Genomic DNA, 16,144 nt, shown 5'->3' with positions numbered 1-16,144 from the left:
ACCTCATCATCTTTCAGTCAGACCCCTGTCTAGACCGTATCTCTGCTCCACCAAGAGAAAGAGAGAGCCCAGGGGCTACTAATCTGATTACACATTGACAGTGGGGTATAGGGGGGAGGGGCAAAAAACCATATTACAAGGCAATATCCCTTCATAAACTGATTGATTTACCTGCATCCGAAACTACAGCAATTCAGAACAGCTATAATCAGCATGTATACTACATGTAGTACATGTATTACCTATACTTATACCAGTAGACTGTAGTGTACAGTTTAAAAAATATACTTTGTTCAATATTTTTTATATCACTACTGACTTGAATGCACTGATAATGAATGAGGTAGAGTGAATAATAACATTGCTCCAAGTCCTTTTATAAATCTTGACAATCATCTATGCCAATAAATACTAAATATGATCAATTATGAAGAAATGAATAACGAATACACCTAGATCATTATGAGAAAAATGACTAATTATTAATTAATGTATGCACACAATCGCATGTTACACAACAAATGAGAACAAATCCTTAATGAAATAATCTATATCCTTGCTAATATCTCAAGACAATAGACAAAACATGGAGTGAATATTGTAGTCCTATGGTGTACATTCACCCCTATATTTGAATATCCTATTATAAATGCTCAAATTAAAATTTTATAGCTGAATGACTGAGGCCACGACAGCACTGTCTTTCCTGTTCAGTGCTGGCAGCTCCGTCCCTGTGACTGGAATTCTTGCTCTGCCAGACATCCTTGTCATCTGGTTTTCATTTCCAGCTTATATTGTGTAACAGCAGGCCCTCATTGATCTCAAGTCGCTTTAGCCAATTTTAATTCCCTGAATTTACTATAAAACATAGGATCATACTGGCTCCCTTACAACCAAAAATTATCTTTCATCTAGTGGTGAATTTTTATGTATGTGTAAAGTGACCTGGGTCCTTTTAAACTGGAGTGAATACACACAGAACCTGGCCACCTTTGCTGATCTTGATCTATGAGTCATAACTACTATTGGTCTCACAGTTCTGTAAATATTGTGGTTATACTGCTACAACTGAGACTGTTTGGCTGACCTGTTTATTAATCCCCCTCCAATAATGTAATATAATACTTCTTCTCAAAATTCATCAGCAAACTATCAATAATTAATCACACACTGCTTAGGTTCTACAGATCTTCATCCTTTCACACACTTGTACGTTTAAACTGCAAGTTTATTCACCTTCACTAAAACAGCAAAGATCAATGGCAAAGCGCCACACTGCAACTAAATCCTAGTGTATGCACAAAATGTGGCAAACTCATTCTATGTTTTGTAATTCTGAATCATCATATATCAAATTGGATTGCATTCCTAAATTATATACCTTCTGTATATACTCTTTCATATGATATAAGGTTTGGAGAGAGATATCTGGTACTAATAAGACATAATATCTAAAACAATATTTCATCCAATAAATAAAATAAGAAATGCATTGTAATTAATTATTTAATGATTTGCAGTTCATGTATGCATGTGCAGCATAGAGTTTAGGACTAGATTATCTGTTATTGCTTTAATGTACAAGTTTTTACTCCAATGTTTTAATTAATCAGCTAATCATGTTATCTACTAATCTAGTTATATCATCATCTTATCCAAGACATCATAGCTCTTAACCATGAAATTTTATTTTGCATTGGGTAGAAAAATGGTGAAAAAAAAACAACTACACATCAATTAAAGCATTAACATTAATGTGCAGTCACTGTATAATATTTGCTATACACAGAAAACAACATTTTTAATGAATGTCTTGAATGCAGCATTGGTCTCTATGATCATTGATTTTTTTTCTGTCAATATTTTGTATCAGGTAAAGCAATAAATAAACTCTCTGCCATTTGCTACGAATAATCATAATCTAGTAAAATAATTATTAAAATTATGGTGATATTACAACTGTAAAACCCTTACATCATCTTAAATGATCTTGAATCACCCTGAAACACTTACACACCTATATGGTTCATTTTTCACAGGCCAATACACATGTTGTTTACAAATGTATGTCAAAGATCTACCATAAAATGTATTTTGATTTTTGAAGCATTAATATAATGTTAATTATATATCATAAACCGACTGAGAAATATTGAGATGAAGATAAACTGTTCATCGTCTCTCTTTTAAAAAGGGGCACATCTGTATCATTATACAGAAGCACACATCAATATATTCAATTTGAAACAGGCTACTATATGAACAATAGAAACCAATTAAATAATGACTTTACCTTCCGCAAGCTCTATTTCCAGTTCTTCTAATTTAAGTCTGACATCTTCGGGTAGAAGAGATGTGTCTATTGTTTTATCCGCCATCATATAATGCTCAAATCATGTACTGAACTTCATCTGTCATTTTCCTCATTTATGAATCACCGTCGCCATTTTCTCGCTCAACTCTCGTCTGAACTCTCGCCACACCTACAGAACTCTCGTGCATTTCGCTCCATCAAGTGACGACGTACAAAGAGAGGAATTTCAGTCAACAGAGAGGGAAATGTCTATTTTCCATTTCCCCTTCCTCCGGGGGAACGATGGATACAATGATTTAGAATATACGGAATTACAGGTAGACATCAAATTGATGATTTTTCAGATATATATACCGATAACAACAAAGGCTCCATGCGTGCATGCCATAGCTACTTGCCTACTGTCTGACTGTAACAGTAACTGAGTCAGCTGTCCATTCTCGGGACTGATGATGATATATATTTCTTTAAACATTGTTTATTATTGGTTTCTTTAATAGATTGAAAAAAGCTAGCATTAGTATCATATTTCATTCCATTACCTTGGGACCATATTCAGATTATGCATTGCACAACCACCTTGTGGTGGTTTTGTTCCTTATTTGGTTGTCAAATGTCTATATGATATCCCTATATCACCTGCCTATGGCAAATTACCTTTATTTTGGATTAGACCTGTTGATGATGTGCTTTTATCTCAGAAAAGCATAATGTGAAGTGACAAAATTTGACCCATGATTGGTAAAACTTGTATATAGGACTATAGCTGCATGTTTGTAGCTCCTGGTCTGAAAAAATTGGATGGATGAACTTGGAGCTACAGTTCCTCAAAATGTTAGATTATAATTCATGTCTCCTAAACACTTGCGATAATTTACAATTTTTTGAAATTTGGACTGATTAATCTATCTGATTCAAAAAAAATCCTCAGACATTTTACCTCAGAATTTCTCAGATATCATCACTTTACTTGCCGCTCATATTCTTTTAAACAGGCGCAATAAAGTGAAGTAGTGCAGTTTGTTTATTTGTAAAAAGATTTGCACATGAATTTAACATACTTCATTTTCTGAGGTTGGTTAGTGTGTTTAAGAAAATTCAAAGTCTGAGGCAATTGTTTATTCCACAATATAATATCAATTTTACGCATCAAACAAGCTATTTTTAACAAATTTTCGCTGAATATCTGCAGTTGAAACTATCACGCCATGGCGTCAACCAAGCAAAAAGATGACGTCACAATACAAATGAAACGCTGCACGAAAACGTGCATACTCGATCTGTACTCAGCCTCGTTAATTTAAAAACATGTATTAACTGGATATGAAAAATAATGACAAACCAGATTTGAAGCTGGGCCTCCTGAATTTCTAATTAGTTGCTCTACAACTGTGCTATCTGGCTCTGGCGATCAAAGTGGTCTGACTATCACTTCTCCCCCTTAAATGATCTTCACACTCAATTCTCCTGAAGGAGTATAGCGCCAAATATAACATATTGAAAGAAAGAAACAGTGATTGATCAGACTAGGATAAAAATCTGATTTGAACCCAGGCGCCTTGAATATCTAGTCAGTTTGCTTTACCAACTGAGCTTTTTGGCTCTGGCAATTGAACCTGTCTGACTGTCACATTCTCTTCCTCTTAAATGATTCAAATTGTTTAAGATTTAAGATTGAATTTTACAGCTGTGAGGAGATTCAGAACCACACTTTATCCTAGCTATTTTAGCTGTTCATTCAATTTATAAAATATATATCTGCATTACAGGATCACGAGGAGTTGTCGGAACGATTCCGGAAAACCTTTTACTATGGAAAACAACCGACCACTGACAGGCCTTCTCTCCCCCTTACAAGTATGTGTCTTGGATATAAGCAGGACATTTATTTCAAATTGCTCCATGTTTGTCAGAAAATGTTCTCTCTATGTCATCAGAAAAACTAGAGTGTAATGTAAGAGCTGGATACTGTGGTTTCATCAATATTCGTTAAATACCAAATTTTGTGGATTTCGTTGTTAAGTTGATCGACAAAATTAAATGTTAATTGAAGTTCAGTTTCAACTGACATTTTGTATTGATAGGATCATTGGCCAAGAATTTACGTATCCTTGATACTGTGGTTTTTAGAAAATCCACGAAAATTGGTACCAACGAAAATTAATGAAACCACAGTAGATCAAATCAATGCCACTATATAACAGTGTTTGAGTAAACATGGAAAGAAAGTTTAAAATTTGTAAAAAATAAATCAGTCAGGAATGTAAGGAAGAAACAATTCTAATATAAACATTACTCAGATTAAATATTGCCTTGTGTGAGGGCATTATATTTAACAAAGAAGGTGGAAAGGGAAGTTTATAATTACTAATTGTGACACATTGTATTTAAGAAGGCTCGGTGGTCAACAAATTTACCATCCTATCTACCTTAAATACTAAGATACAATTTGTTTAGCTATAAACTATCATTAAGTATAGAAAAAAAATCATGTAATTCAGTTTAAAAATTTGAACATTTTACTGTATCTTCATACAGAGTTCTTCTTTTAAAAGAGATTTAAATAGTCCAAAATTGGCCTTGACCTGTCACTATCCAGCCTCCTTAAAAAATTAGTTTGGTATTCATTTATAAATTTGTAATATTTTTTTTTTGTAGACTTGACAGTAGATTTTCTGAATGCTGCAGTGCCAAAGAAACTGGGAAAAGTGGATCACTATTTTGCTGCATCCAGTGCCAGGTTTGAATTTCTCTTGAAACTTATGTTGCCTTTAACGTGGATTATAAATGATTTCATTTCTAATTTATGAAAAATTAAGATTCATAAGATATATTGGTTTTAATTAAAAGGCATTCTTGCATGTCGCCCTGTTCAATGGTGATGGGAATGATCTACGTGAATCGACTGAAGAAAAAGAACACAGATTACCTGCAACAAGTGTCTTCCTCTGACCTCTTCTTGATTTCTATGGTAACAGTATTATTTAGTTTTTATCTCAATGCTCACAAAGTAAAATGATAAGAAAAGGTACAGTTCAGTATGATGCAATATAATCATTTCAAAATGAAATGCATTTTTAAGAATGAATTTCCAGCTACATTTAATGGTAAATATATACAACAACAGCATTTCCAAATTGAATAAAAAAGGATAAAGCTAATTGATTTTAAATTTTTTATTTCATCAATTATACATGAGAATGTTTTATCAAATTTTTACACTGCAAAGTTTCTGGCCGGTTGTGATGTGCTTGGCAGTACAAGGGAAATAACTGCAAACCATAGAGTAGTGCTGCTTATTTATCCGAGAGAATTCAGTTAATTCAAGGAGAGGCAATAGAGCCTGTTAAATACAATAAGACCAGATAGCTATAGCCTTTTATGTTACAGTACCCGCAACATTATTTTTAGCTCACCGAGACGAAGTCAAGGAGAGCTTATGCTATACCCTCGGCGTCGGCGTCGGCGGTGGCGTCGGCGTCGGCGTCCGGACCTGGTTAAAGTTTTTGTTGCAGGTCCTGTATCTAAGCTATTACTTGTCCTATCTTCACCAAACTTGCATGGGTGATGCATCTGGACCTACTTATGGACTTGAAAGACTTGGATGCTGAATCTGGGTCCTAAATTTCAGATGCTGGAGGAGGTTAAGGTTGTTGGACCAGGTTAAAGTTTTTGTTGCAGGTGCCCTTTGATAGCAATATCTTAGTTACTGCTGGTCCATACATCACCAAACTTGCATGGATGGTGTGCCTTATGATACTGATGCACCAGACAGGCTTGAGTGCTGAATCTGAGCTATAGGTTTCGGATGCTGGAGGAGGTTAAGGTTTTTGGAGCAGGTTAAAGTTTTTGTTGTGGGTGCCCATTGATAGCAATATCTAAGTTACTACTGGTCCTAACTTCACCAAACTTGTATGGATGATGCGTCTTATGATACTGATGCACCTGATAAGCTTGAATGCTGAATCTGAGCAATAGGTTTCGGATGCTGGAAGAGGTTAAGGTTTTTAGAGCTGGTTAAAGTTTTTGTTGCAGGTGCCCTCTGATGATTATATCTTAGTTACTACTGGTCCTTTCTTCACCAAACTTGTATGGATGGTGCGTCTTATGATACTGATGCACCTGACAAGCTTGAATGCTGAATCTGAGCAATAGGTTTCGGATGCTGGAGGAGGTTAAGGTTTTAAGAGCTGGTTAAATAAAGTTTTTGAAACAGGTGCCCTCTGATGATGATATCTTAGTTATTACTTGTCCTTACTTCACCAGACTTCCATGGATGGTGTGTCTTATGATACTGATGCACCTGACAGGCTTGAATGCTGAGTCTGGTTTCGGATGCTGGATAAAGTAAAGTTTTTAGGAACAGGTCACATGTTTAATAGATGATAGTACTATATCAAACTTGCATAGTTGATTTAACTGTAATATGAATGAATCGCAGAGGTAGCTTCAGATGCAGAGCTTGATCTCCATTATCAAGGATGCTAAAAAATAAATCTTAGTTATTACAGGTCCTAACTTCACCAAACTTGAATGGATGGTGTGTCTTATGATACAGATGCACCTGACAGGCATGGATGCTGAATCTGAGCCATAGGTTGCGGATGCTGGAGGAAGTTAAGGTTTTAATTGCTAGTGCCCTCTGATGATGATATCTTAGTTATTACTAGTCCAAACTTCACCAAACTTGCATGGATGATGCGTGTTATGATACTAATGCACCTGATGGGCTTGAATGCTGAATCTGAGCCATAGGTTTCGGATGCTGGATGAGGTTTAGTTTTTTGGAACAGGTCACATGTTTTATAGATGATAGCTTGCATAGTTGATTTAACTTTATTATAAATTAAATGCAGAGGTTGCTTTATATGCAGAGCCTGATCTCCATTATCAAGGATGCTAAAGAAATCTCCTACCTCACTCAAACCAGCTCGATAGATAGATGTGTTTGTTGATAAATGATATAACATGATTCCTATGATATAGTATTGTTTGATATGAAACAATATAATTGTTTGATATGATACAATATGATATCATATGTTATATTATAAAAAGTTATACAATACGATATGATATTGTATCAATTTTTTTTGATATTTTATGATATGATATTGTATCATGATACTGTTATGTATAGTATTGTATATTATGATACAATATTGTATAATATTATATTGTATTTTTAATTTATTATTTTATCACATGATACAATTACATAAGATATTGCAAAATATTATATTGTATCCTATGATACAATATTGTATATTCTATAATATTGTATTATACAATATTGTATAATATGATATTGGTTTCAGTAATATAGAATTATATTACATGAAATTGTATTATATGATATTGTAATATTATATAAATAGTGCCTGTTTGGGAGGGTAACAGTTGAAATTGACACCCCGAGAAAACCATTGTCAACCGACGCGAAGCGGAGGTTGACAATGGTTTTCGAGGGGTGTCAATTTCAACTGTTATCCTCCCAAACAGGCACTATTTATTTTGTTATACTGAATGTCTTTTTTAAAATTTTTAAGAAAATTTTTCTGCTTTTATATAGGAATAACGTGAATTCTACAGCGAACCGTACGCGCATAATTTTCGCGCATGTAACATTTTTTAATGTTACCCGTTGCCAAGTGCGTTGCTAACGCTGAGGGTAATAGTAAATATTATTAACTGCGTCTTAACCAATCAGATTTCAGTATTTAACATGAAAGTATAACAATATATAATATTGTATCATACGATATTGTATGATATGATATTGGTTTATATGATATATTATCTTATCACATGAAATTGTATTATATGATATTGTAATATATATTATTGTGTCATATGATACAATATGTATAATATAATAATGTATTTTATAATATTTTGCTTTATCACATAATATTGTATCATTTGATAAGATACAATGTTGGAATCAAATTATATTGTATTATATGATATAATATCATATAATGTATCAAATATGTTTCAGTGTCATTCAATACAATATCATACTATATTATACAATATAATATGTTTCAATGTTATGATGTATTATGTAATATGATATTGTAATATAATACTATATTGTATTATATTTTATGATATTGTATTATGTGATCAAATACAATAAGGTATAATACAATACAATGTCATATCATACATTACAATATCATATCAGATTATTGTTTATTACGGTATTTTATTGTTTTATATGATATATATTATAAATATGACATGATACAATATTTAATTTTATATCATTGTATTGATTAACATATGAACATATGATTATCATAAAAAAAATTTATCAGATGATATACGATATTTTGTCAAAACAGAATCCATGAATATCCAAGATCATAAAGTATGATTTTCATATAAAATGATAAAGGTGGTCTTATGAAGGTGATGTCTCATAATGGTGATGCTCCGTCTCGGTGAGCTTAGTAATCTATGATTACCTATGTTTTTTACAAGATAAACGATAGGATAGGATTCATGCACGATAAGATAGAATTAACGCACGATAGAACAGTATACACGCACGAAAGGATAGGATTGACGCACGATAAAACAGATTACATGCACGGAAGGATAGGATTGATACACGATAGGAAAGGATAAACGATGTTCATGATAAACGTATAATCGCTTTAAACGATCTTTACGAACAAACTGATATGGTAGAATTTGAGAAAGAACACATACAAATAAAGATTTACGTGAAATTTCTTTTTAGTAACAATTGCTGAGTTGTTAATCATCGCTCCATCATTTATAGAATTCATAAAAATGACCAGTTAATTTTTCTAAAACTAAAATTATGAGCTTTAATGATCAATAAATATTCTGTATTGTTAAAATTGTTTTCATTACCGAACACCTAAGCCGATCACCACGAATATTTCAGCCCGAGATTAAATCACTAGGGAAATAGCGGGTTTAATTATATAAATCCAACTCTTGTTTAAAGTTAATATAAATAAGTACATTTTTGTATAAGAAAATGATGCATTAAAAACGAATTATTATAGACAAGTTAAATAAATATTTATGCAGATACACATTCCACGTACGATTTGTTAACATTGTTTGCATTACCTTACCACACACCCTAGCTAATTGCCGAGAACATTTCAGCCTGAAATCTAATATCACACGGAAAATAAAGGGTTCAATTAAAATACAACTCGGGTTTTAATTAAATATAAATTATATCATAAATACTTTTGTTTCTGTAAAATTTGATGCAAAAAATCATATTGCATAAAAGTTAATGTTTACGCAGGTATACACTCTGCGTACGATTTAATATATTCGATATACAGGTAAATATGTTACCTTGTTCCTAAGAACTTCGTTTTTCATTTTCAGTGTTAACAGTTATGATTTTCATGTAATATTAGTTAATTTTGATCTAAAAAAATTATAAATTAGTATCATGACGGAATGTTGAATAGGATTGTACAATTATTGTTCGATAAATATTCGTATACGGCGCACCGAACGAGTTGCAACTTAGTAATAAATCTACTTGCTTATGAAAAGGCACGAAACGATTAACACAATAGGATAAACAAAAGAATTGTTGAAAATAAACGATAAACCTGATAGGATTAACGCACGATAGAATAGGATTAACGCTTGATAGAACAGTTTACACGCACGATAGGATAGAATCAACGCACGATAGAACAGTATACATGCACGCTAATATAGGATTGATACACGATACGATAGGATAGGATTGTAAAAAATAACGTTGCGGGTACTGTAATTCTAAAACAAATTCACATTAACAAAAACTAAAAATTATAATAAAAAATGTGATTTATAAATTTTTCCAATCAAAATACTGCTAGACCTGTCCATTGTAGGGCTATAAACCTATGCACTAAATGAGTCTTTTCTATCCTACTTAATATCTTTATTTAAATTATCTTTGTCTCTGTTTTGTAGATGATGGCTTCCAAGTTTCTGTACGATGAGGGTGTCGATGATGAAGTGTTTAACGATGAGTGGGCGGCATCAGCGGACATGGAAACGGAGGACGTTAATGAGTTAGAACGACAATTCCTCTCGGCAATTGTTAGTAGGATTTCTATGATATATATTGTAACTGTCTTTTTGAATTGTATGAATTTGTAGGTAATACAAAAGTGAAAATTTATTAAGAAAAAGAAATTGTATATTTGTTTATGAATTGCTCATATCCAATCACTACATTTGTAATTAAGGTAATTTAAATAACTTGAACTTGTGTATATGATCATTGTATTGCTATTATCTATTATTAATAAATTATCTATTGTTATGGAAGATTTCTATGGGTCTTTGAGGTTATAAATATTTCTTGCCATGAACCAGTCCTTTGAATTTAATGTCTCTCCTATCACTAAAAATGTACCCAGTTGCTAAGTTAGTTGTTGTGAACCATAAAATCACTCATAAACTACTGGGTATAATTTCTTGCAATGAAACTTTAAGGTAATTTTACAGTACATGTACCAGTTTTTTTGTTTTCTTTTTTTATCACCCAATTATATTTTGCAGGACTGGCAGTTGTATGTTAATGAAGAAGAATTCTACCAGGTGCTGCAAAGAGTCGAAAGAAGGTTTGTGTACATTACAAATAATAGGCTTATTTTATAAATGGTAAATGTGATAAATTAAGAAATTTTTATGTTAAATGAGTAAATTTTTAAGAAAAAAAGTTTAAATTGCACAGCTTTCAAACATAATGTCTTTTCAGGAAATTGTGCTTCACACGAATTTCATGAAATGAATTTCACATAACACTTAATTTACATAAATGTCAAAAGATCCTGAAATCATTCCAGTTGAAATTCATGGGACTTACCTTTTAACATGCATTTCAATTCAAATTTTGATTTGGAGTAAATGAGGCACAATTGCAGATAAAAAACATAAATCTTTGTACACTATGTAAAATCCTGTAGAAATACTTGATTACAAACTAAAGACTTGAATTGTCACATGATTCAGATGGCGCTGTAAATGCAAGGATAACATGGTGTCTGGGTATTTATATATTTAACATTTGACCTTTCAGGATTGCTATGACTGAGGGTATAGAGAGAGGATGGTTTTCCTATACAGACCTTTGGGTGATCAGTAAGGACCCACAACTCCTACAAATCTACAAGGAAATTGCCAATCTATTACCAAAGGTATGCAAATGACAATGACATGGAGGAAAGTACATTTCATGTTTAAAATCTCTGTCAAGTCTATGCAAGTTAATCTAGCCTTTTGGAAGCAGATTCTTTTTGGAAATTTTTATATGGTAATCGGTGGACTTTTTGGTCCTTTGGATTCATGTATTTGAGCTAAAGGTTCAAAATGACTTTCACTTTGATGTTTATTACAGATGTTGTCTGTGACGATGGTGGCGTACATTGCTGGGATCTTGACAATGGTTGGCTCCACCCTGCTGGTCACAACAGCATTGTCCACTCTGGCTACCCTCACCCCTCACACTCTGCCCTCCAAGGAACACACCATCCTCCCTGTCCCCAATCATATGTATGTGTCTATGGAAGATGGTCCACTCCCTGAGGAAGGAACTGTTCCGACAGCCACAGAAGAACACAAAACACGGCCGCTGGATGGAACTCTGACCTCACTTTGGACTCTTCTGACTTTGCCCTCCATCTTGTCTTTGTCAAACCCTGGTCAATCTGGGCAGGCAACTCGTGCCAAACAGTCTATGCATTCTGCTCATAATACAACCGACTTGGATGATGACTCAGATAAAGAACCAAAGGATGACTTAGGAGACAGTAAGAGAATTCAATTCTTCAAGTTGTTCAAGGACTTAATTTCATTTTCGTTTCCTGAAGTTCAGAAATCTACTCCTGTGTCAAATCAAATGGTATGTGCCAAAGGACCTTGCTTATTCAGTGGACAAAACATTAACTGCAAGAACATATCCAAACCACAAAACAACTGGCTGATCAATTCTCTCTGGAAACCAATGGACTTTGAACAAACTGAAAGAGATAGGGTAAAGTCAAGGTGCAAAGACTGTGGAGCAAGAACCATGCCTTACTCTGGACGACCGGATCGATTCTGTGATACAAGGACAGCTGCCGTGGACCGTGTAGTTGTCGCTCAGTCAGACGTGTCATGTTGTTGTGATCATGTGACTGCTGACTTAGACAGGTCTTTGTTGTTGAATGGGTTTGCCGACATTTCGCTAGGATTTCGTACTATGTTAACTGAATTCCCATTATTTGGGACCTAAATGTAAACTACATTATCCAATTAGACCAAAGTTTGAAGGAACTGAAATACTGCTTGTTAAAAATTTAGTCGTATTTATTGGCTTTTAAAACTAATGTCCTATATCTGATTGAATGTTTTTGGTTTATTTTATAGACTTTTGAAAAGAGAATCACAATTTCTTACATAACATCAAACATTTTTGGCTTGTACTGAAAGACAGCTCTATTTGTTGTCCAATAAATTTTTAGATTGTTTGAATTCCTGTTTGTCAAATATATACCAAGTACATGATCATTAGAGGCTTTAATGAAAACCCTGAAGGGTGGGTTCAGGAATCAGGACATAGATCTAAGTTATGGGGCATAAATTAGAAATATGTCCTATATGTTTGTTGTTGAACAGCTGAGCTCTTGTATATGTATTATGTGAATGGCTTTCATCCTTTCATTAGTATCACAACATGGTTAAATTATGTAACTGTTAAATTTAAATGATTAATAATTATTACTCTTATGTAGCTGGTAAGCGTAACTAACACAAGTCCATATCAGTGTAACATATACATGTATATAGTTAAGTATATTACCAGTTATTGTTCCTTGTACCAGCTCTGGCCTGGTAGCCTGGTTGTATATACAGATAGCCTGGTTGTATTTACATGTATATCACAAATCACTGTTCCAATTCTTGAAGTGGTTAGTGTCCTGGTTTTTCTTTCCTTGATTACCATACATGTACAATGCATGTACATCCGTAGATAATTTAGTTTTGATTTACCCTTATAAAGTATGTGAGTCATCACAAATAATACATTTACTCGGAATTCAGGATTTAATTGCAGGGGAGAGAACTATGTCAAACTGTGTGTGATGTTAACGAAATGCAAATAGGTGTTCATTGATAACTCAATTTATGGTAATGAATTTTAACTCAGTGGGAACAAATAAGAAACCTGGTTTAATTTTATATGGTTTGGAAATTGTGTACAGACTATTAGACCACATAGTTATGTGTCCCTCATACCCCACCCTCATACCAAACTTTGCAACTCCAAAGGACGTATTTAATATAAATATTTACGTATTAAACATAATTTCAATGTTTATGCTTTATGAACTAGCCACACATTTGCAACAAAGCCATTATATAAATAGTGCCTGTTTGGGAGGGTAACAGTTGAAATTGACACCCCGAGAAATCCATTGTCAACCGACGCGAAGCGGAGGTTGACAATGGTTTTCGAGGGGTGTCAATTTCAACTGTTATCCTCCCAAACAGGCACTATTTATTTTGTTATACTGAATGTCTTTTTTAAAATTTTTAAGAAAATTTTACTGCTTTTATATAGGAATAACGTGAATTCTACAGCGAACCGTACGCGCATAATTTTCGCGCATGTAACATTTTTTAATGTTACCCGTTGCCAAGTGCGTTGCTAACGCTGAGGGTAATAGTATACAATTATTTAATGCTTGAGCAGTCAATAGACCCGAATATTTTTCCCGAGGTGCAGGGAACAGCTCAGTATGATCTATTGCCCGAGGCCAACGGCCGAGGGCAATAGATCATACTGAGCTGTTCCCTGCACCAAGGGAAAAATTCGGGTCTATTGACTGTTCAGGCATTAAATAATTGTTTTATTACCTAATTCCTTTTTTAGTTTTCGGGGTTCACAATTTGCACATTGCATATGGTTTTCGTGCCATTATGCAATATACTCAGATTTTTTTCCCATCTTTTACATGCACAAAACCTGCAACATGCATTACAACATCTCAATTTAATATTAGTTTACACAAGGAAGGGAGAGTCTTCAACCCATTATATTTTAAATAGTCTTTTACCTTATATACAGTATTAAAACTGTTGATTATTTAATACTCCATTTTGATAACATTGAATTTGGTTTCACCAAGTACTAAAATCAGCGTCTATGTAAAGGAATATACATTCCCTGAGAACTATCGAAAGGATGTAACATTAACATACCCGCGTTCTGAAATACGTTGCCGATCCAAAAAATCGCAGTCTATTGACCGGCGGTCTAATAGATCGCAGTCTATTGACCGGCAGTTAAAAATAGACGCAAATATTTAATTTGTAATAAAACAAGAAAAACCCTTTGATTAGGTAATAATAAATATTATTAACTGCGTCTTAACCAATCAGATTTCAGTATTTAACATGAAAGTATAACAATGTAAATTATGTACCAGTAGTTGTGCATATTTACAAAGATACATGTATTTGATTTTGTATAGATGTTTGGCTTGAAAAAAGTTTCGAAAAACTAATGATATTTCCAAGGAGCCCCCCACCCTCCTACAAAAAAAAATTCCAAAAAGCAAAAACAAAACAAAGCCAAAAAATGAAACAAACAATGGAAGCTTTAGACTGATCAGTTACACGGTCACTAAGGTTCATGGACACAAAATCACTTGTTTGACCTTCCAGACACAGGTACCCTCGCCTGAAGGTCAAATGGATAACCCAATCCTTCGTCCGTCCATACATAGAACAGTTGTCTTTCTTTGATCCCCGGAGAATATCGGTCAGATACTACATAGCTGTAATAGTGCAATACAATGCTCGGGCGGGAGATGTTGATGATCTTGTATCTCTTTAACGTGCGATATGAAAAACCAGAGTTTGTTAATGATAATCATTACATGCCCTCTTTTCGGTAAATCTCAACTTCAATCTAATTATCTTAGTTTCTTTCATTCTCCCGTATGCTTTGTTATGCTGTACAAGTTTTAATTGGTGGGAAGTTTGTTTTCAGAAGGAAACCTCTTCGTTTGAAACTACATTTGTAGCTGGTATAACACGACAACTAACGACTGAAAACAAAGCCTTTCTGTGCTGACTGGTGTACTCTTAGCTTAAACATTAACGATACAAAGAGAAAGTGTGGTTATAATTTAACAATAACTATCATACATCGAGTTAGGGAAAATGTGTGTGAAGTTTAACACACCACAGCGATAATGAATATGGTTTAAATTAAAGTTGCGAAAGAAAAAAACACTTGAAAAATTTCCCAAAAAACCATCAATTTTAGAGTAAACGGAATTGCTGAATAAAGATGCTAGTATCCCGTCCATGTAAATTTTACTACGTTACCAACTATAGGTCGAAGAACCCGATAAATCATGTCACTGGATTGGACGGCGTCTTAAAGTTGGACAGAATTTAAATGAAGCATTGTCCTTTTACACCATGACACCCCTTTCTGTTTCAAAATAAAATAGAAAAGATTATGGTTTTGTAGAATGGGGACTATAATGGTTGCTAGTGGTTACTCCCAGTAACTCCACAAAAGTGCGAATCCTGCGCGACCACAAGACCAATGGATAATATATATATATATATACATTACAGATACTCGTTTTTGAGTGTACTTTTATAGTATGACAATAACTTTATGGGGTAAATTTCATCGCAGTAATCAAGTGCCAGTGATGTAAACCAAGCAGTTTCAACATTAGTCTTGCTGATTTCATTTTACTATGAACATTTCAGAAAATGTTTTGTAAGGGTACAATTATTTCGCGAAAAGGTCCAGTGTTC

General features: G+C 33.7%; 2 protein-coding genes across 4 annotated transcripts in view; one reads left to right on the top strand and one right to left on the bottom strand.

Moving 5' to 3' along the window:
- LOC105344365 (disco-interacting protein 2 homolog C) overlaps positions 1–2,434 on the bottom strand; it is a 29,551-nt gene extending 27,117 nt beyond the window's left edge. For all 3 annotated transcript variants that reach the window (XM_011452130.4, XM_066077189.1, XM_066077190.1), the window contains exon 1: positions 2,294–2,434. In XM_011452130.4, coding sequence (XP_011450432.3) covers positions 2,294–2,381 — 88 coding nt within the window. In that variant the 5' untranslated portion in view covers positions 2,382–2,434. The remainder of the gene's footprint in view (positions 1–2,293) is intronic.
- Positions 2,435–2,491: 57 nt separating this feature from the next.
- On the top strand, positions 2,492–12,832 carry LOC105344366 (protein CNPPD1). The gene is made up of 8 exons (XM_011452139.4): positions 2,492–2,631; positions 4,084–4,171; positions 4,973–5,054; positions 5,165–5,285; positions 10,286–10,414; positions 10,880–10,941; positions 11,400–11,517; positions 11,718–12,832. The coding sequence occupies exons 1-8, from the start codon at positions 2,560–2,562 to the stop codon at positions 12,591–12,593; spliced, it is 1,548 nt and encodes a 515-aa protein (XP_011450441.3). The 5' UTR covers positions 2,492–2,559; the 3' UTR covers positions 12,594–12,832.
- Positions 12,833–16,144: the final 3,312 nt, after the last annotated feature.

Source organism: Magallana gigas, chromosome 2 (genome assembly GCF_963853765.1).
Source record: "Magallana gigas chromosome 2, xbMagGiga1.1, whole genome shotgun sequence".
Lineage (NCBI taxonomy): Eukaryota > Metazoa > Mollusca > Bivalvia > Ostreida > Ostreidae > Magallana > Magallana gigas.
The sequence above is the reverse complement of the archived record's forward strand: the minus strand, read 5'-3'. Positions and strand labels throughout refer to the sequence as shown.

Excerpts from the sequence above, each read along its gene's own strand:
- LOC105344366 (XM_011452139.4), top strand. The coding sequence starts at position 2,560 with ATGTCTATTTTCCATTTCCCCTTCCTCCGGGGGAACGATGGATACAAT. Across the intron at positions 4,172-4,972 it reads GCCTTCTCTCCCCCTTACAA|ACTTGACAGTAGATTTTCTG; the intron begins GTATGTGTCTTG and ends TTTTTTTTGTAG. Across the intron at positions 11,518-11,717 it reads TTGCCAATCTATTACCAAAG|ATGTTGTCTGTGACGATGGT; the intron begins GTATGCAAATGA and ends TGTTTATTACAG.